The sequence below is a fragment of the Peromyscus californicus genome, unplaced genomic scaffold (assembly GCF_007827085.1).
Source record: "Peromyscus californicus insignis strain IS unplaced genomic scaffold, ASM782708v3 Scaffold_11__1_contigs__length_118956290, whole genome shotgun sequence".
Lineage (NCBI taxonomy): Eukaryota > Metazoa > Chordata > Mammalia > Rodentia > Cricetidae > Peromyscus > Peromyscus californicus.
Window position 1 is genome coordinate 65,107,752 of NW_026294402.1, and position 21,533 is coordinate 65,129,284.

General features: G+C 48.2%; 1 protein-coding gene across 1 annotated transcript in view; it reads left to right on the forward strand.

Annotated features, from left to right (window-relative positions):
* The first annotated feature begins 307 nt into the window (after nt 1-307).
* Myo1e (myosin IE) overlaps nt 308-21,533 on the forward strand; it is a 205,140-nt gene continuing 183,914 nt past the window's right edge. The window contains exon 1 of the mRNA XM_052713547.1: nt 308-670. Within this exon, the coding sequence (XP_052569507.1) occupies nt 668-670 (3 nt within the window). The 5' untranslated portion in view covers nt 308-667. The remainder of the gene's footprint in view (nt 671-21,533) is intronic.

Genomic DNA, 21,533 nt, shown 5'->3' on the forward strand with positions numbered 1-21,533 from the left:
ATGCGACTTGGGAGCTAAATCGATACTAAGTTTCTCCTTAAAGGGAAGAGACACGTGAGCAGTTTCCTAGTCTCCCCGAGTGTTTTCATCCCCTCGGTTTGGGGGTGTTTCCCTGGGGGACGGCTAGGACAGCGGCAGCATGCTCTGCTAGCTAGTGAGGCCGCAGGACTACAGGATCCAGAGTCCTTTGGAAACTTGTAGTTCCACGCTTGTTGGTTACCTCGGCTTCCCTGAGGAGTGACGCTGCGAAAACAAACTCTGATTGGTCAGGCCTGGGCTGAATTCTCCATTTATGGACAGATTGCCCGGCCCGAGCCCAGGCTGAGCCAGAGAAGAGTTCGGATTAAGTGTTAGGAGAAAGAGGGTCCAGGCAGGGCAGCTGGACAAGCAGTCCCGCAGAGCGCATCGGGTGCATCTCTAGACAGTTGGGGATCGCCAGGTCCGAGTGTGCACCAGATCTGCTAAGTCTTGCCTCACCTAGCGTCTCGGATCCCGCCTGGATGGAGTCCCATCTGGGTTTCCATTGGCTCCTGTGAGTTCTTGGGTGTCTGGAGCTTGTTTTTTGGCGAAGGGAACCAACTTTTGAAGTTCGCCCAGGAGACTGCGTTCCAACCCCAGTGCCTAGGCAGCGGGACCCGGCGGAGGCGCGACCGCGGCGGGAGTCACCATGGTGAGTTGGCTGCGCCGCGTCCCTGGACGCCTGACCCTGGGATGGGGCAGGAAGCCCCGGAGCGGGGCACCTACCTTGGGCACGCTGCCCAGGCCAGGGGGTGGAGAAGGTGGACGCGGGAGTATGCACTTCTGGAGCGCCGATTTCCTGCTGTTTGCTGCAAACCCGGTCTTGGCGGGGAAGAAGGACCGAGGCGGGCAAGGAAAACTCTCTGAAGTGGCTTTCCGCGCCGGGAAAGTTTTGGTGGCAGTGTGGCTGTGGCTGGCAGCTGTCGGAAGCCAGGGCGTGAGCACATTTGTTTTCACCGACACAGCCACGGGACGGGGACCCTTTTCTCCTTCAAGGAAGGTGGGGGGCACGCCTGTGTCCCTCGGGTCCCCTCCCCTGGGCGGGCACCAGCGTGAACTCCTTGGCCGGCTGATCCCGCAGCTGTCCCCCTGGCATCAGGGAGGATCCGGGCAGCCCCGTCTGCACCGATGATGGGCCGCGCGCCTGCACAAAGGCGGGGTACAGGCGGGGGCGCCAGGTACCGCGGAGCACCTGGCGGTGGCCCGAGCTGCAGGGACCCTATGACGATGGCGCACAGCGGCAGCCACACCGGCCCTCGGCCCAGGCCCGTAGGGTCCCTGTGTGGGGTAAACACCTCCTGCTGAGGGCCCCACCCGGTCCCCAGCTCCAGAGGACCGCCACCCTGCTTCACATGCCACAAGTCCCCGAGAGCGCCCCTGGTTTTGTTCTTTCCCGGCTTGGCATTTAGGGAGTGTATGGCACGGACTGCCTCTCTCTAACTCATTTGAGATTTTTGTCGCTACCGGGAGGAGTCCCCAGCCCAGCCATTCTCCTTTCTCAGTCCCAATAACCTTAGCCACATCCCCTGGGCTTTGCTGTGGTGTAGCTTTACTTCAGAAGGACAAAAGAATAGATTGTATTTTGGCCAGTCCACCAGGACCAAAAGGGAAAAAAAAAAAAAAAAAAAGAACTTTTTTTTTTTTTAACTTAAAAAGTTTTTAAAAAGCTTCAAAGTTTCCACACTTGCTTCTTGATGGAGGAACTTGTCCTCCTGACTTTGTCGTTGTTTACTGACGGTGAGGGTGAAGCCTCGCATAGCGCTCGCTTGAGAAATCTGTATCCCAGATCCATCCCAGCGCCAAGTATCGGCGGCACAGGCCGGGCAGAGCCCACATTAGTTTAGACGCAGCCGCTGCCCGGGCGCTGTTTATGCAAAAGGATGATTTAAAACAAAGGAAACCTTTAAAAGGCATCCTGGCCCCAAGCTTTTACTTTTTACATGGTTCAAAATGATGTCACCTTTTGCTCCCGAGAGAGAATACTTCATTTATAAATACGCTTCCTCCTTCAGTTTTGAGGTTTCAGAAGTCAGTTCACGCTCCGTGTACCCTGAGCTGCGGTTGGGTGCAGTTTGAGGGGGTGTGTGTGTCTCTGACCACTTGAACTTGAGCAGTGTGATAGTCCTGGTGCCTAAGAATTGCTGTAATTACTTTCCATGGTTCAATATTTCTAAAAAAAAAAAAAAAAAAATCAATGCGTTTATGTCAAGGACTAAAAAGAATTTTACTGAACCTAACTGTGTATGTGGTACCTTGAGAAAATGAACTTCCTTTGTTAAACTCACTTTTTTTTTTCTGGGTAGACCCCCCAATTAGTCTGTGTCATTTCCAGAGACGTGGGAAAACATGCTCAGTTTAGCTCCTTGCAGCTGGAGTAGCTAGTTGATCCATTGGATGTGGAGGAGGTGTGTCTTAGAGTCCTTTTCATGCCTGTGTAGACAGGGTATAGTCACCTCCTCGTGGGCTCCCTGCCATCAGCACAGATGGGCATGTTAAGGGCCACTAAGAGGCTATCTGTACTTCAGATATGGATGCCCGGGCCACAATTCACTGCTCAGAAAACTTGAAACAGCTGCCTGTCCTGAAATAGATGTGCCATGGACAGAACTCTGGTGTCTGGAGTCCTTTGGACAAAAATTAAAGGGATTGTTTCTTCCAGGACTTGAAAGTTTGAGTGGTCTTATCAGCTGTGTGGAGTTGCCTGAGAACAGAGTACCCACATCTCGGATAGTTAGGAGCCCAGTGAGAATGCTCAGTGTTTACGTAAGAAGTCTTAAGGCTGAATGGAACTTCTGTGCTCTGCATTTGTCTGGGCCTGCCCAGTTGAATCCCTCAGCTGCTCAGGACAGGAAGGGATGGGCCATTACCCTTGGTGGGTGTGGCCAAGAATTACCACAGAGCACAGGCCCTTGGCCATGCCGCAGGAAGAACACCTGTACTGTGAACTCTTCCGTGTGCTTGCATGACGCCTACTCTTGATTGGCAAGCTGATGGGATTCAAGATCGTCACAGAACGAAACCTCTGGGCGTATCTGAGAGTTTCTAGCTGAGGTTACTAGAGGCTGGAAGACCCAATCTTTCCATGGTGGCACAGTCCGATCCATGGACTGTGGTCCCAGGCTGAATAAAAAGGAAAATGAGAGCTGAGCACCAGCGGTTGTCCCTGCCTCCTGCCTGGCGGTACAATGTGACGGCTGCCTCTAGTGTTGACCACCATGCCTCTGTCTCGTTGATTGGACTGTATCCCCTCCATCAGCTCAGACAAGCCCTTCCCGGAGTTACGTTTGTCAGGGAAATTTGTCACAATAAGAAAAGTAACTAATTGTGTGTGTGTGTGTGTGTGTGTGTGTGTGTGTGTGTGTGTGTGTGTGAGCAAATTAGACTATCTGTACCTAAGGCCCTATGACTTCCGGGGTGTATGACCTCCTGATGAAAATTCACTTCAGATTCATGAATACCATGTACAGCTCACTTCTCCCTCATGAATGCTCACTATGGGACACTAGCTCATCTTGGGAAACCCAGACTCTATTACCAGGCCATCGTTATTGTTACCCTTTTCATTAGAAGACTTGAAGAGGTGGAAAAAAAAACCCAAACAAGCCAACCCATCCCCATACGTCATCGTATCTGGGTGGGTGTTGATTAGAAGAGTCTACAAATATCCTGTTTGCTCTAATAAACAGCAGTGTATGACTTCCTTCATGGACTCTGGCTTTGTCGTCTGTGACAGGAAAGTTCCGTTGGTGGCCATGGTCTGTTTGCTATGTGATAGACTAAAACCTATGTCTGTGAGTCTGCTTTCTATTTTGGCCCCAGAAAGTATGATTCATGGGGTTTCTGTGAACCAAGTATGCAGAGGTAACTGAGTAAGTCTCACCTGGCCATTATCTTTGCAAGGGTCTAAGTTATAGTCCCTTTTCTTTACTGCTTATTATACCTCAGGCACTAGCAGGTATAGCACACACAAACACAGCACTGATTTGTTTATTTATTTTGGTGGGATGTGATTTCTCTGTGGAGCCTTGGCTGTCCTGGAACTTGCTCTGTAGACCAGGATGGCCTCAAACTCAGAGATCTGCCTGCCTCTGCCTCCTGAGTGCTGGGATCAAACCACATCTGGCTGCAGCACTAACTTGTAACTTAGGGATCTGGTAGACAGCTGACCCTGGGTAAGTTAGGTTCCCCAGGGTAGAGGCTGGTGTGTATTTAATAAGCCTGGAATCCATTTGGAAGGTTTTCAGGGAAGTCAGTCTAGTTCATTTCCATTGATTAGTTTATCAGATTCTAGAAGTCCCCTGGCCAAAATGATACAATTCAACTAAACTGGAGAGGAGGGGGTCAGTTTGATGGCCAAGGGAAGGTTAAGGAAAGCTGGTTCAGAATGCTTCTCTGTCGGGGTGAGTGCAGTGAGCCAGCCTAGGACTTGCTCTCTTGGAGGAGAAGCCCAGTGGGCACTGGATGGACAGAGACGAGGCATGGGAAGGTGAAGGCCATCCGGTCCACATCTCTGCTGAGGATTCCGCTGGTAGGAACTCCAGTGACTCTGGAGGCCAAGACACAATCTGTCTTCTGGAGAATAAACAAGGACCACATGTCCCCTAGTTACACTGGCCATGTTACCAGGCTGTCTTGTTGTAGACAAGCAGCACTCTAGATCTCGTGCTGGCACTGCTCATTTTTAAGTTCCCTGATAGTCGAGGAAAGGCCAAGCATGCTCATCTGTGGGTCATCTGCTTGCAGCTGCTACGAGCTCCGTGTGGTGTCCCGGGAACCACAGTGCTTCCTTCCTCCATCTACTTGCTAGCCAGAAGGTCTAAACGGCAGCTGCATACCCGGCAATGATGTCAGTGTTCTGTATCCACACCTTCTCCTGGGGCCTCGCTAGAGAAGGAAGGCGCTTGCCTGGCATTTGGTACCTGCAGAATCTGGCAGCTTACACAGGGAAAATCCCCGTGCCGCTGCTAATTGGAGCTGTCAGGACACAGTGAAGATGGCTTGTGAGCAGCCAGGCTGCACTTTCAGCTTCTCTTGTCACCCTTCACCCCTCTGTTTTGGTGAAGTGCCCCAGATCCCAATGCTGCACGACAACCCTTACTCCTCGCCCCTTCCAAAGCACAGGAACTTGAGGTGTATTTCAAGAGTTCTCCTTCAGGCCAGAGAGCAAGCATCTGTAAGCATTTTAGGAACCACAGATTCCTCTGCTCCCAGTGTGTCGTGAAGTCACGTGAGACCAAAGACCAAGCAGTGCTTCTCAGCTACTGGTGAGAGAGGACTAGGCTTCCAGTGCTTGGCAAGGACATGTGGAAGCTTTTTATCAGCATCTCTGTTCAACTGTCCTAACTCTGTGACCCTTTAATACAGCTCCTCATGTTGTGGTGAACCCCCAATCGTACAATTATTTTTGTTGCTACTGTAATCTTGCTTCTGTTACAAATCATAATATAAATGTTTTTGCAGATAGAGGGTTGGTGGAGGGGTCACGACCCACAGGTTGAGAACCACTACATTGTAGGCATGTGATACATATATATCACATATATATCTGGCTATAACATGCAGAAATATTTTGAAACATCTAAACAACTGTAAGATGCTCTAGACCTCACAGTGGGATATGTAGGTACATTCAGTTATGCTTTTCCAGATTTGAGTTTGAGTAATTTATATGTATTATATATTAATTTATTATTATATAATATATACAATATTTAATATATATTAAAGGGTGTTTTGCCTGTATGTATGTCTGTGTACCATGTCCATGTCCATGTCCATGTCCATGCCTGGTGCCTGAGAAGGCAAGCAGAGGGCATCAGAGGCTTTGGAACTGGAGTTACAGATGGCTGTGAGCCATACTATGTGGATGCTAGGAATCAAACCTGGGTCTTCTGCAAGAACAACCAATGCTCCTAACTGCTAAGTCATCTCTCCAGACCCATTATTTGCAGATGTGTGTGTGTGTGTGTGTGTGTGTGTGTATTATACATAGTTAACACATATTTGACAAAGATACAGCAACTTATATTTTTACCATTATGTGATTGAATTTTTCTCAATACTATTTTCTTTCCTTTGTTTTGTTTTGTTTTTGCTTTTTTTTTTTTTTAAACAGGATCTTAATATGTAGCTCTGGCTGTCCCTGTCCTGGAATTTACTTTGTAGACCAGGCTGGCCTTGAACTAGAGATCTGGCTGCCTCTACCTCCTGAGTGCTGGGATTAAAGGTGTGCGCCACCACTGCTTGGCTTATTTTATTTTCTGTTGATTATTTTTGCAGTGCTTAGGGTCCACCCAGTGTATACAGGACGAGCACAGTGTTGCCCAACCACATCCCTAGACCCTGATATTTTTATTTCCCACTTTGCTTGGACTTGACATTTACAGAGCAAATAAGAGGTTAAAGGTTAAATGCCAATGGTATTAAAAATAAACATCTTAGCCCTTTAAGCTCATTCTGTAATAATAGCAAGCAAATCATGTTCTGAATTTTGTGCTGCAGCATTTATTTTGGCATAGCCAAGAGTTTTTTGGTCATCCTAGCAGAATTTTTTTTTTAACGTATTTTTTTGACAGTTTTATCAAGACAAGCAGAATTTACAGATCGTTTCCTAAAATAACAGCACTGGTTTTGACAAGCCCTGGGCCTTTTACTGTATGTCTACATGGACTTGGCCTTCGCTTCTGAGGTCCCGCCTTCAGAATAGCAGTATTGTCATTATTCAAAGACATTTCAGTTTTGTTTTTTCATTTTTCTCCTTCCAACTTTATCTCTCTGTGTACATGTGTCCGTAGAGGTTGAAAGGCAGTGCCATCCTACTCACAGGGCTCTGTACCTGGTCCCTCTCAGCTTCCACTTTTCTGCCTCTGAGGAGGGGACACACACCCTACTGTGGGTGTGCAGCTTTGTGTAGAGCAGGCTGTGGAGGACGAGAGGCAGGTAGATCCTTCTCCTTAAGAATTAAATATAAGAGCAGTGTGAAGGCAGTCCTTGATCTCTTGGGTATTTAGAATTCTGACATGTATTAACATTCACTCGTACCTACCAGTCTTACACGGCATTGTAGAGAGAAAAGGCGTAGGGCACCTTCTAGAACGCCCAAAAAGAGCTTAAGATTTCTGTCTTAAACTTTCACAGAGAGAGGGGGCCTGGGGAGACGATTCAGTGGATAAGGACTTGCGTGCAGACATCAAGACCTGAGCTCAGCTCCCCAGCACCCATGGAAAAGCCTGGTATGGCAGCATCGGTGTAGGGGGCAGGTCTTAGGGATTCACTGGCTGGCCAGTCTAGCTGAAACATGAAGCTCCAATTTGAGTGAAAGACCATGTTTCAAAAAATAAGGTGGAGTGACTAAGATATCCCTACATATATTTCTGGCCTCTACATGTGCCCACACAATGCATACACACACACACACACACACACACACACACACACACACACACACACACACACACACACATGAAATGAAAACAAAGGAGCCCAAGCCTTCATAGAGAGTAGTCTGGGGCTGGGGATGCAGCTCCATCAGCAGAATGCTTGGCCGGCATGCCTGCATCTGATTCTCAGCACCACATACACCTGGTGTGCTGGTGCATGCCTAGAATCCCAGAACTCAGGTGGTGGATGGAGGTGGTGATACAGTTCTGCGGGAGGGAGCCCAAGGCTCATCTTTGGCTGTGTAGGGGATTTGAGGCCAATCTGGAACACACGAAACTCTATTTCAAAGAGCAAGGAGCAGGGCTGGAGGAGAGTCGGCCATCCAGTTGAATGACTTTTGAAGGCTCTGGGTTTGCGCTGAGCTAGCTGGTGGCAGAGCACAAATTTTCTTGATCTCAGTCTAAGAAGGGGATGGATTAGAATCTTATTTTCTCAACAGTCTAGACATAACCAAGATAGTTTAGTTTCTGAGCCCTTTCAGGAAGGCCCACTTGAAGATGAAAGCTTGTTATTTTTGATTCATTGCCTCTTAAACTGTAAAAGATTATACGAAATAAAGTCTGAAACATTCACCGGTAATACCATTGCCCTGCAACACAGTAATTATTTTATGTCTTTGGATTTCCTTCCAATCTATTCCAACACACACTGTTTTTATGCCGTTGTAATTAAGAAGCAAATATATCACTCATGCTCTGTATTTTCCCCCATTTATTTTATAAATCCTTCACCTTGGTAGACATATTCATGGTTTTTGCTAGTGGAATAATACTTCCATGTAGCCTGATAGCCAAACCTAAATCATAACTGTAGAAAAATCTCCTCCATAAATGTGTACATGGAAAAGTTGTCCTACGCCGGGCGGTGGTGGCAGCAGCGCATGCCTTTAATCCCAGCACTCAGGAGGCAGAGGCAGGTGGATCTCTGTGAGTTCGAGGCCAGCCTGAGTTACAGAGTGAGTTCCAGGAAAGGCGCAAAGCTACACAGAGAAACCCTGTCTCGAAAACCAAACAAAACAAAAAAGTTGCCCTGGCACTCACTACAACTGCCGTTGTGATAGGCTGCTCATTTTTCTGTGACTCTGGGGATGGGGAGCTCCCTTTTTGGTGTATGTACAGTTGGAACAGGCTTGGGGTATACATACTCTCATATCCCTAGGTTCTGACCTCCAAATGTGTGTTGATGATGTGGAAGCTCACCCCTATGTCCCCCAATCCTGCCACCACCTACAGGGTGGCACAAGACAAGACTTTCAGTTTCTTCTGCAAGTCTCAGCTGAGAGATGCCTTAAACATATTTTTGGGGGCGGGGGGCGGAGGCTGAGATCTAGAGGTGATGTAAGAATTGGTGAGAGAATGGAGAGAAGCTGAGTCCCTCGGCTGAAACTCTCACTGATCCTGCAGGCCCTACAAGAAATGGAGGATGACGGTGGCCTGCCTAGGCATGGCTGTCATTGGTGTCAAGGTCTTCTACCCCAATTACCAGGTCCTGTGGCCTTCCCCGTAGCTGAAAAGGAACATGTGACCCTTGATGTAGGGAAGATCCTGGTCGGGGACTCAGTTGAGGGCTGAGTAGCTGCCACTCCTTCACTGTGTGAACAAATGCCTAGTTGTCTCAGGGATGCAGGGACAGGCATCTGGGAGCAGAGCCAGCCTCCCTCTGCCTGTTATTTCATCCCAGGTGCCTTGTTCCGGGGTTCAGCTCTGTCTGTTTTACCATGCTGGTGCCTGATAGCTGGTACCTGCTGCTGGTGTTCCTTGGACCCCTTTGTCTTCCTTTTAGCCTCTGGAGCCTCCTCTACAGTAGTTGAGGGTCAGGCAGAAGGCCAGCCAGGGCACAGTGGCCGCTGGCGTTGCCCTTGAGTCTGGGTCCTCTAGTAGGCTTTGTTCTCTGAGTCTCTCCACCAAAGCTGCTTCCTCCCTGTCTTCATGCTCCTGTTCCTGCCCTTGCTTTAAAGACAGTCTGTGCAGCTGCAGCTACCACAGCAAGTCTGTTCCTTCAGGCTCTTCCTTGGTCCAGTTTTTCAGCACATTCGTGTGGTTCTCTGTGTCCTCTTTCTCGATCTCTGAATCTTCCACTCCAGGAGCTTGCTTGCAAGTTCATCATGGCTCCCTGGTGATAGTCTGTTTCTTTGGGGTCTAGAAAGTGATCTCTGCCAAGGAGCAGGTGCACTAGATGGTCTGTTCATTCCAAACCACATCCTTGAGGGTCCCAAGCATCTTCCATGAGCCTTACACCTCTTGTTGAAGGGGACCATCAATTACACCAGGTACTGGCCCATCTTTTTGGGGGGTGGGGGTGGGGGTTGCTTGTTCTTTTGGTTTTTTGAGTCAGGGTTTCTCTGTGTAGCCCTGGCTGTCCTGTAGACCAGGCTGGCCTTGAACTCAGAGATCCACCTGCCTCTGTCTCCTGAGTGCTGGGATTAAAGACGTGTGCCACCACCGCCTGGCTTGGCCCGCCTTTTTGATAGTCTTGGATTGGAAATCTTCAGGAGTCAGGTCTAATGACAAATACTTGTTTACAATTTCTTCCTTTCATTATCTTGCCCTCCTATTCATTTCTAAAACCCCAGAGAGCTGGTCCAGCTTGTTATTGATCCAGTTTTCTCGGCAATACTCTGTACTTCCGGCAACGTCACTTCCTTCAACCTCTAATTATCAGCTGGAGCACAGGGCTCACCTTCTTCATTGGTTACAGCCTTGGGATTGTAAAATAAGGTTTCTGGAGCCTGAAGGTTGTAGGAGATGGGGAGAAGAAATTCAGGCAGCCCCCTTAGGAAATCAGCAACAGTGTTAAAATGGCCACAACCCCCATGGTCAATAGTCATTATGTGCCCTGCGCCTTTCCTGGCTCACCAGTATGTATTAAGTGTCTGCCCTATGTGCTGTGAGCTGGGAAGACCCACAGGGCTCATATACCTGTAATATTTTATATGCTTTCTACTTAAAAAGAGATAGAATGCAAATGTGATTAAATAGCATTGATTTTAGGCAGCATGTGCTAGGTTATTTCTTTGTTATTCTGTGTGTTTTAACATCTTTTTCCAATTAAGAAAAAATGCATATAAACACATACATACAATTCTTTGTATAATTTTAGGAGCTGCAGAAAGCTGTGAAACCCACACAAAACCATTCCTAGAGTTGTATGGAGCAAATGTTATTTTTGAGATGGTGGATATTAAGGTGAACGGTCCATGTTGGACTTCCATTAGGTTATTTTAATTACTTGACATAGTAAGGTGACGTCAAGAGTAAGTCCCCACTGAGTGTTGTATAGAGTCACCCAGGGCGCGTGTACCGTGTTGCTTAGGACTCTAACTTATCATCCGTTAGTCATCTTTGCTCCAGCGTGTGTGTGTGTGTGTGTGTGTGTGTGTGTGTGTGTGTGTGTGTGTGTGTGTGTATGTTCTTGATGTAACAACTCGTCCCAGACACTGTGATTTAAATAATAAACTTGTATTATTTCTCAGGATTTTGTATATTAGCTGGCCAGTTCCCATCTAGACTTCTGTGGTCAGCTGGTGGCTTGGCTGGGAATGCGTGATCCAGGCTGGCCTCACTCACCTGCCTGGCAGCTGGCCCACTTTAGCTGCAGCCACGGGGATGTCACAGCAGACTAGTGACATCACAGTGTCACCAAGAGCAGCAGGGAGTGTGAGGGCCAATACACAAAAATGTTCTGAACTTTGTTTGCGTCGGATTTACCTTTGTTGTCCTCACTGGCCCAAGCAAGTCACATGTCTGCACCAAGTATCAGTGAAGAATGGACTCCCAGAGGCCTGAGGTCGAGTTCCTCCACCACCGCCATCTTTCCTTGTTTGACTGACTGAACTGGGGTGGGAGCAATCCCAGAAGCTGCGCCTTTTGAGCTTCTGTGTGCAACAGATGCGCCAGCGTTGCTCCTGAAACATCCTCTGCGGCTTTTTCCAAGGCAGGAAGGCAATTAGAGACCTCTCCGTCTCCTTCCAAAATTGCTTCCTTGTTGTTGAAAAGAAAAGGTCAAAGCGATAGTTAACAACAAAAAGAAAAAGTAGTTTCTGTCTACTAAAGGGAACACTGGGAAAATGACAAGCGTGTAACTGAGCCCAAACTTAGAGTACCCTGAGTCACGCCAAGCCAGACAGACCAACTGTCCTTTTAGACTAAAGACTGGAACTCATTGCCCGTCCAAGGTGAAGACAAGACTTCTTGCTGCCCGATGCTGCCTTTCTAGCCAGCACTGAGCCGTCCATGTGGAGAAAAATATTCCTCATACAGACAAAAATACATATTTTCCTTGGCTGGAAAGCATGTCTCTGGACTATAAGATGATTCTCAAAATAACCTGTGTCTCTTCCATATCATGTGAGCTGCAGAGTGTGCCATCTGCAGGCTCCTGTACAACACATGGAGTATATAGGATTACGTCATTTTTGTTCAGAGGACCTCAAAAAACCATTAGTCTACAAATCTCTCTGTCGTTTCCCTCTCTCTCTCTCTCCCTTTATTTTATCTCTTTTAATTTTTTTTGAGACAGAGTCTCACTTTGTAGCCCAGGCTGGCCTCCACCTCACAGTTCCTGCCTCCGTCCCCTGTGCCAGAATTACTAGTGTCGTGGGCATGTGCTACACCACACCCATTTCTTTTATTTAGAACTACACCAGTGGAAAGAAAACTAACTCATGATAACTCTCTGTTCTCACCTTCCCCAATCAGAGCTAGCATACATAACATTTCATCCACAAATGCTTATTCTATTTGGCACTTGGTGCTCCTTGGCTGGGAAGGAGTGTGTCCGAGGCGACCAAAGCTGGTGACTTCCTTTGACTTATAACAGGAGAGCCCTTGTTTTACAGAATTGTGTGGACATCTCTGGTCACTAAACGGACTTCCCACAGTGTGGTCCAGTGTCATTCACAGGGCGTCTGGCAGTATACCTTGGCATTTGCTATCATGATCTATAGGACAGGGTGTCTCCCTGGTCCTGCAATCTTAGCTCTACTCAGGCACTACATTTAGGTGTAAATGGTAGGGAAAAAGTTGGCAGTTCTTAGCTTCTTCGTCCCTCCTCATTTGTGCCAGCATCAGCTGTGAAAAGAACGCCTAGTTCTATGAGTGATCAGATGACCCTAAATCTAGAATATGTCAGGTTAGAAATGTATTGGAAGTCGGTGTGGGGCCATGACTCCAGCGGTAAGAGTGAGGACCTGAGTTCAAATCCCTAGGACCCAGGTAAAAAGTCAAGTGTGGCCACATGTGTGCCTGCAACTCCAGCACTGGGGGAGGGAGGGGGAGGGAGGAAGATCCCCAGAGCTTCTGGCTACCAGCTTAGCTTCAAATCCCATAAGAAGCCTTGTCTTTGGGGAATTAGATAGAACCATAGAGCATGATGCCTGATGTCTTCCTCTGGCCATGCCCATTACACACACATACACACACACACAGAGAGAGAGAGAGAGAGAGAGAGAGAGAGAGAACTATCCAGAAACTACTAGAGAGGCATCTATGAAATCTATGTTCATATTTACATTTTTTTCCTAGAAAGAAGGTCCATAAATCCTCAAAATGATCTTTGACCTCCCCAAGTAAGCTTCTGGTACCCAGATAATTTTAAGTGGCCTGTCCTCCATCCCTAGGTCCCTTAACAACTTAATAGCAGAGCTGACCCTGGAATCCCAGTCTGCTGACTCACAGTCTAGGCCCATTTTGAACCTGCACTGACTGGAAATGCTTGGAAATAGAGCCTAATAAAGAGGGAGAAGGGAATTGAAAGTAAGGAGTCAGTTAAATTAACTTTTGGGGGTTAGTGAGACGGTTGGCGGAGTAAAGACTCTTGTCATCAAGCATGACAGCCTAAGTCTGATCCCTGGGATCCACTCAGAGGGAGAGAACCATCTCCTGGGAGTGTCCTGGGACTCGATGTGTAGATCAATCAGGCTGGCCTTGAACTCAGAGATCTGCCTACCTCTGCCTCCTGAGTGCTGGGATTGAAGGCATGCATGGCTGCCGCCACCACCTGGCAAAAGTAATAATTAAAAATAAATAAATAAAAGACTGTCTGGAGGATCCTGAGAAACCTTAAACCAGTCAGGTAAGTGAATGCATGCCAGCAATAGGTGCTGTTTCCCGACTGATCAGAAACACAGCGTCGCAGCCTCCATCACACACTCAGGGTTAATAGTCTCCTGTGATTGCAAACAGAAGGATGTCAAATACAAATCGGACTTTATGCAAATCACTGAATTCCTATTATTACCCTGGTGGAGAATTCATGGGTGTTAATTATAAAATTAGCATTTACTAGTCGAGGACACTTAAGAAGGAAGTTGGTGGCTTCGAGTGACTGGGCTCTGAGGCAGGTTTCTGTGCTCCGTGTTTCTTTACTGAGAAGTGGAAGTAGGGGTACGCACAGGCTGGGTTAGCCTCTTCCTTCCAGTTCTCTCTCTCACCCATCCCCACTGTGTCGCACCAACCACATCCTCCTCGGGGTGTCCCTCCTCGCCCCACAAAGCCTCTTGCCCATCGTTTTAGTCTGCTTGCTATTACTCTGATAAAACACAGACCAAAAGAAGCTCGAGAAGAAGGAGTTTATCTTACAGCTCACAGCCCACCACGGAGGTAAATCTGAGCAGGAGCTCAAGGCAAGAACTGAAGCAGAGGCCATGGAGGACACTGGCTTTTGGCTTGCTCCCCGTGGCTTGCTCAGCTTGCTTTAAAAAAAAAAAAAATATTTATTTTATGTATATGAGTGACCTGTCTTCATGCACACCAGTAGAGGGAATCAGATCCCATTACAGATGGTTGTGAGCCACCATGTGGGTGCTAGGAATTGGACTCGGGACCTCTGGAAGAGCAGCCAGTGCTCTTAACCCCTGAGCCATCTCTCCAGCCCCCTCAGCTTGCTTTTTTACACAGCTTCCTACATAGTTTAGGACCACCTGCTCAGGGGTGGCACCACCCACTGTGGGCTGGGACCCCTCACATTCATTATTAATCAAGAAAATACCCCCACAGGCTTGCCTACAGATCAATCTGATGGGGACATTTTCTCCGCTGAAGTTCCTTCTTCCCAAATGACCCTGGCTTGGGTCAAGTTGACCAATCAACCAACAAATAAAAACCCCTCAGCAGTCCACCAGTCCTCCAAGGGGGAGATGGAGCCTAGGAAGCCCGGGAAAAGCATACACTCTGCACCGCTCCGCTCGAGTGAGAAAACAAAGGCCATGGAAACAAGAAGAGCGCTCTCCTCCCACCCCTGAAACTTTTGTCCTCCTGGGCCCAGCCTTGCTTAGCACTTCTCTAAGTGAGGGAGGGATCAAGCATTGTCTGTTCCTCTGAGACAATGAGGCACTTGTCCGCCTTGTTTGAGGCTGTAAATCCAGTCGCCATCGGCGCGCTCTGCGGCAGTGGTATTTAAGAGTTCGCCATCAGCGCGCTCTGCGCTCTTCGGCAGTAGTATTTAAGAGTCCTTTGGCAAAGGAGGCTCTGGATCCTGCAGGTGTAAGGTGGAGCGAGCTGCCGGATTCCATCACAGTTGCTCTGCCCCTCAGGATTCCTCAGTCTGTCCTTGGCTTTGTTCCTGCCAATGGTCTGCCTAACGGAACCCTGCGATGCTCCGCTCCCAGGCTTGGATGTTGTCTACCATCGCCTTGTCTCTAGCTGGGTCCTCCTCGCTCTCCTCCTCAAGCTAACAGTCTAGTGCTCGCCTGAAGCCAGCCCTGACTCCACCTTTTTGAATCTCACAGCTGCAAGTTGTCGCCTTCGGGATTCTATTTCACTCTCTCTGCGAAGATCATCCAGCTCTGCACATTTCAGCTTTTCTTCTGATCACTCACTCTTCAGGGCGACTTCTCTCTCCTTTAGTTTTGCGTCCAGGCTCTCATCCCAAGTCCATTCTGCCTGGGTGATGTTTTGTGAAATGCTGGATTGGTTGTGATCCCTTCTTAAAATTTCATGGGAAGGCTGGGAAGTTAGTTTGCCTGCCTCAAAACCACGAGGACCCGAGTTCCATTTCCAGAACTCACATTACAAAAAAAGAGCTGTGTCTGGTGGCATGCTTTAGGACTCTCACAGGTAGGGAGGCAGAGAGGAGTGGATCCCTGGGGCTGGCTGGCCCAAAATGCCTAGCCTACTTGACGAGCTCCAAGCCAGAGGGAGATCTTGTCTCTAAGAGCAAGGTAGACAGCTCCCAGGGAGCAATATCCAAGGATGACGCCTCCCCCCCCAAATCAAAATAAGAAACTTAATGGGGAAAATGCTTGTATTTCTCTCTGCTGTGTGGAAGTGTGGACGTTCTTTAAATGCTTGTATTTCTCTCTGCTGTGTGGAAGTGTAGATGTTCTTTAAAACTGCACCGACATCTCTATCTTGAAAGACAGAAGTGGAGTGTGGAACTGTCAGCACAGTGAAGTGCTCTTAAAACCCACTGCAGGAAACCATGGCTAAGGTTCCTTGGCTGAGGGTTCGGGAGAGGCATGAAGCTGTGAAAGGGCCCTGTGCCTCAGATGCCCGAGCCTTTCATTTTGGTGGGAATGCTGCAGTTGTCTGAGCTAATGTAGTGAGACCCTGTTTAAAAACAAAAACCAACCCACCAACCCACCAACCCACCAACCAACCAACCAACCAAACAAGCTCCACGGTTAAGAGTGCTTGAAAGCAAGAGGACCCGAGTTCAAACCCCCAGCACCCCCGTGAAAGCTGGGCAAGGCCATGTGTGCCTGTTCTCATGGTGTTGGAGGACAGAGACAAGCCAGTTTAGACAAAACAGTGAGCTTCAGGTTTGCTGAGAGATCCTGTCTCAAAATAATAAGGCAGGGAGCAAAAGAGGAAGATACTCCCCATCTGACCTCCATGTGGGCATGAATACCTGCACACACACCTGCACCCACATCTGCACCCATATCTGCCCACACCTGTCCACACACACCTGCACCCACATCTCCCCACACCCGTCCACACACACCTGCACCCACATCTGCCCACACCTGTCCACACACACCTGCACCCACATCTGCCCACACCTGTCCACACACCTACACACACATCTGCACACATCCTGCGCACACATCTGTACACATCCTGCACGCACATCTGCACACATCCTGCCCACCGTGGCTGGTGAGACCCTGTTTAAAAACAAAAACTCAGGAGAGCAGTTGTCCGGCATATAGAAGGCCCTGGCTTCTGTCGCCAGCACTGAAGAAAAACAGTATCAGGGCCTGTTCTTTCAGTGCACGCCTTTAATCCCAGCACTCTAAAGGCAGAGGGAGGCAGATCTCTGTGAGTCTGGAGCCAGCCTGATCTACAGAGTGAGTTTCAGGACTATAGAGACCCTGTCTCAGACAACAACAACAACAACAACGCATAAAAACAGCAAACAAACAAACAAAGAAAACACCAAGAAGTCAGCAGACCTGACAGGGGAAGACGGAACTGAGGGGCATGACGTGGGCTTTTGTGTAAGTAGCTAGACAACGCGGTGTTTTACTGCGGGTGGATTTGGAGGGCAGCTTGGATGCTTAAAGTGTGCTAGATGATCCAGAGACTGGCCAAGTCCGTCTGGTATCAAAATGGGCCAGTTTGCAACCTTGGGGCTTTTTGTAATTTATGTTTTCCTTGCTCAAATTCTAAGATCCTACAAAAGGGTGAAAGAAACGGTCCCCACCCAGCCTGAGTGTCAGGCGTGACCAGGGGAGTCCAGGTCCCGGCCACCTGTGGACCTGGAGGCTGTGAAGATGACTGATTCCCAGTCACACAATTTGTAGAGAGGAATTTTGAATGGCTTGTAGACAGACAGGAATGGAGGGGTAGAGACAGGCCAGGCCAGTTGGGACCTCCTGCCAGTGGGAGGTTTTCAAATGACATTAGCTCATTAAATACTGTTTACTGTTCTGTCCTACTTAGCAGTAAACTCCCAGAGAGGACATTTTCATGCCTGTGGCTCAGTTTGGTTTTTCATCTCAAATGCTGGCCTTGGCAAAATGGGGCAATTTTGCTGAACTGAACCAGGCGGTTTCCTCATAGTGCAGCAGCCCCTCAGCCCCTCCAGTTCAACTCACTTGCAGGAATTGCTCCCTGCAGTGAGTGAATGATGGATGACAACCAGTGTGCCAAGCAGACAACTGATTGTAAACTGGAAATGTTTGCAAAGATTAAAAATAGCCCCCCTCAGATAAAACCACATATGGGTTTCCTCTCCAGTCTGCTTTTAATAGAACAGGATATTAGCCAGTGTGGCTGCTGAAGGAGGCCAGGAGGGGCCAAAAAGGTTTCTGCATCTAATTCTTGCCTCTTTGCTTCCAATCCTTCCATCGGGAGAGGAAGTCCTTGCCAGAGGCCACACAACCAGTCCTGACTTGTCACCCCAGGGTGGTGCTGCCCTTTGCTGGGAGAAATGAAAACATCATTCTACCGAGGTTCTTTCCACTCAGTTCTCATTCCTGCAGATCAGGGACCAGCCTGGTGTGGAGGTGGGCATCCTCTGCTCACTCTGACCTTGAATCCCGAACGGGAGGAGTGGTCAGGCTGTTTCTGTCGGTCTGAAAAATGGCGACCAGGTTAAGAGGATGGGAAGCTGGGGAGACCGTCAGGGTGTGAGATTTGCCGCTGTGGTCTGAGTCTGTTCTGGTTCAAACTTGTGGGAGGGAGCGCTTACTGCCTTGGTTTTCCCTGCAGCTAACAGGTGCAGAGTAGGGTGGGTTTGGCCACCTCCTAAGGCCTCTAAATCTCCTTGGAGGCCTGCTGATGGCTTAATTGTTTTGTTTATTGTGCTGGGTGCAAATTCCAGTAGGTTCATCTGCATCGCAGGAACTCTTCCTAGTCTCTTGGCACTGCCTTTGGCTTCAAATGGCTCTTAATGTTTTCTCTTAAGGGTTTTGCCCTTCCAACGAGGTTTGACTTTCTCTCAACAGAGATGTTGCTGCACGATGCAGAAAATGACTCAATTTAAAAAGCAAAACAACTATATACTCTCTGCATTATCTCGGAACCTGACACTTGCATTCATATACTTTAAGTTTGGGGGGTTAAAAGATTAATGTGAACAAAGGAATGGTAATATTTAGCCAGGTAAAAAAACTACAGAATTACAGTAAATATGATTATAATATATGTAGATGAGTTTCTTACCCATGATAATAAATTTTTATTATTCACATTTAAGGTGATTCCATATAGTAAGCACATTTTATTGTTTTTTGTTCTTGTTTTGGATTTTTGAGACAGGGTCTCACTATGTAGCCCTGGCTGTCCTGGAACTCACTCTGTAGACCAGGCTGGCCTCGAACTCAGAGACCCACCTGCCTCTGTCTCCTGAGTGCTGGGATTGAAGGTGTGCACCACCACCGCTGGGCTCAGGAAGTGCATTTTTATAACTTCTGTATAAAGAAAGCTTTTTAGGTCTAAGGACCTAAGAACTACACTGAGCGGTAGTTCTTTGTCAGGGTGGAGTTTGGCATTTGGGAGTGGAAGCAAGGCTAACCAGGGTTAAATTCACTGATGGCGCATCAGTCTAGGTGTGCTGGCCTCCTTGGGGAAGAAAGGCTTCCTCTTCCTGAGCACTGGACTTTGAGAATTCTCCAGCTAGGAAATCATGGGGTGGGTCTTAATGTTATAAATCACGGGAACAAACACAGGATAAGGCTATTTCTGGAAATGTTCGCAACTGTGCAGGCTTATAGGGCTATAGCTCTTCGTGGCTGCTCCCCTGTCCAGGCTTTTCTGTTCTCAGTCATTTCCATTGGAGACTTCAGAACCTTCCAGGCCTGTGTATACCGCAGCAAAGAGGCTGGGCTGGGGAGATGGCCCAGTGGATCCAGAGCTTGCTTTATAAGCACTAGGGACCTAAGTTCAGATCCCTGGAGCCTAAATTCTGGATGCAGTGGCATGCATGTGTAACCCCAGTGATCCTAGAAGAAGGTGGGTGGAATGGGAGGTGAAGATGGGAGCATCTGGAAGTTTGTGGAGCAGCTAGCAAGAGACCCTGGCTCAAACAAGGTGGAAGGAAAGGACAGACACTTGTCAAGGTTGTCCTCTATTTCTACAGGTGCACCATGGCACATGAGTGCCCATACTCCACAGACACACACACACACACACACACACACACACACACACACACACACACACACATACACACACACACACACACCATGTAAAAGAAAGAAGAGGCCCTGCCCTTGGTACTAACAGTTACTGAGAGCGGCCTGTGCTGACATTGGTGTATCCTTTGAAGTTGATGTGATGGTTCGTTCCCTAGATTTACAGAAGAGGAGGCAAATGAGCCGTGCACCCTGCTCAACGTCGCCCATCAGTGAAGAGACACAGGAGGGTTACAAATTCTGGGTTAGTTTTGGAGAGGTGCCCTCTGTTCCCTGAAGCATGCATGGGCAAGTTTTGGGCTGAGGGACCAGTAGTGTCATGACACAGGGAACATTATACATTCAGAACTTCCAGCTCCTCCCCTGACCTATGGATTCAGAAACTGCATTTTAACTGAGACCCTAAGTGAGTGCCTGGGAACACTGTAGCAAAGCAAGGCAATGTGGGTCTGATCATGTCTCCAGAGGAAGTCCAGTATTTGCTGTCTAGGATGTCATTTCAAAGGACAGGATGTAGGGGTATCTTAAACTTTCAGAAACCCAGCTAACCAGCAGCCTAATTATCCTGCTCAATTAACATTCAAGACCAGATCTTAGGAGTGACATTGAGGGAGTATTTTTCTTCTGGACAATTCTAGACTCAGCTTGTTCTTATTAGATGTCAGAGTAGGTTGCCCATAGCATGCCAGGAGACCCTTTAGCTCAGTATATTTTGTCTGTGGCCGCAACTGATTCCAGCCTTGGAACCATGGCCAATGGCTCTGAACTAGAACCAGTGAGAGGGGTCAGCAAGTCAGCAGCCAGGCCTGGTCATCGGAATTTGATACCCAGAACCCACATGACAGAGAGAACTTTCTGCCTCTGTATTGGAGAACTTAACCTTCTTTTCCCTCAGCCTTTGTACATCCCTGCACGTTCCTACACATCCCAACAACTTGGGACTATTAAAAAACATTTTAAATTACCTTTTAAAGATTTTCTTCTATTTATAATTTTATGTGTATGAGTGTTAATATGCATGTGTGCCTCGTGCCTGAGAAGACAGAAAAGGGCGTTGATTCTCCTGGAACTCGGGTTATAGATGGTTGTGGGAGGCAGAGGCAGGAGGATCTCAGAGAGTTCAAGGCTAGCCAGGACTACATTGTGAGACAAACAAAGCAAAACAAACCCACACACAAACACAGCCAGGTATGGCGTTGTTGGTCCCTGTAATCTCAGCTGAGAAGGTGGAGAAAGGTGAGCTAGCTTGCCCCCCAGCCTAGCCTACTTAGAGAGTCCCAGGCCTGTGAAGACATCTGTCTTTTGAAAAAGTAGCTAAGACCTGAGGTTGGCCTCTGACTTCCTTCGACACACATAAGTACAGCTGCGCTCTCATAAGCAGCCTTCCCAGTCAACTGCACCAGCAGGTACACATGCAGTAATAGGGGGGATGAGGGGGGCTGAGGGGGGCTGAGAAGCGGAACACAAGCTTCATAGGTGAGGCCCTGGATTCGATCCCCTGCATGGGTGGGAGTCGTTACTGCCTCTGGTCATCCGTACGTTTTAGTAATTCTGTCATCTGAAAGCTACAGAGGGCATCCTGAATTCTATGTCCTGCCAATGGCTTGCACAAACAGCTTCTTTGAAATACTGGGCAAATGAATGAGCTGATTTTCACATCTGGCCTTTGTAGTTCAGGTAGAACACAGACCCCAGGTCATTTTCTATGGACTCTCTCTTGCTTGCCATTTATCTGAATTCCTAGAAGCCTAATTTCAGGCTCATTCCAGAAATGCTTTTTTCTTTTCTTTTTTCAGTGCAGGATTTCTCTGTGTAACCCTGGCTGTCCTGGAACTCACTCTGTAGACCAGCCTGGCCTCGAACTCAGAGATCCACCAGCCTCTGCCTCTCTCATGCTGGGATGAAAGGTGTGGGCCACCACTGCCCGGCTGCAGTGTTTTTCATGATTATGTGTGTATAATGTTTGTGTGAGGCCGGGCATGCCACAGTCTGCATT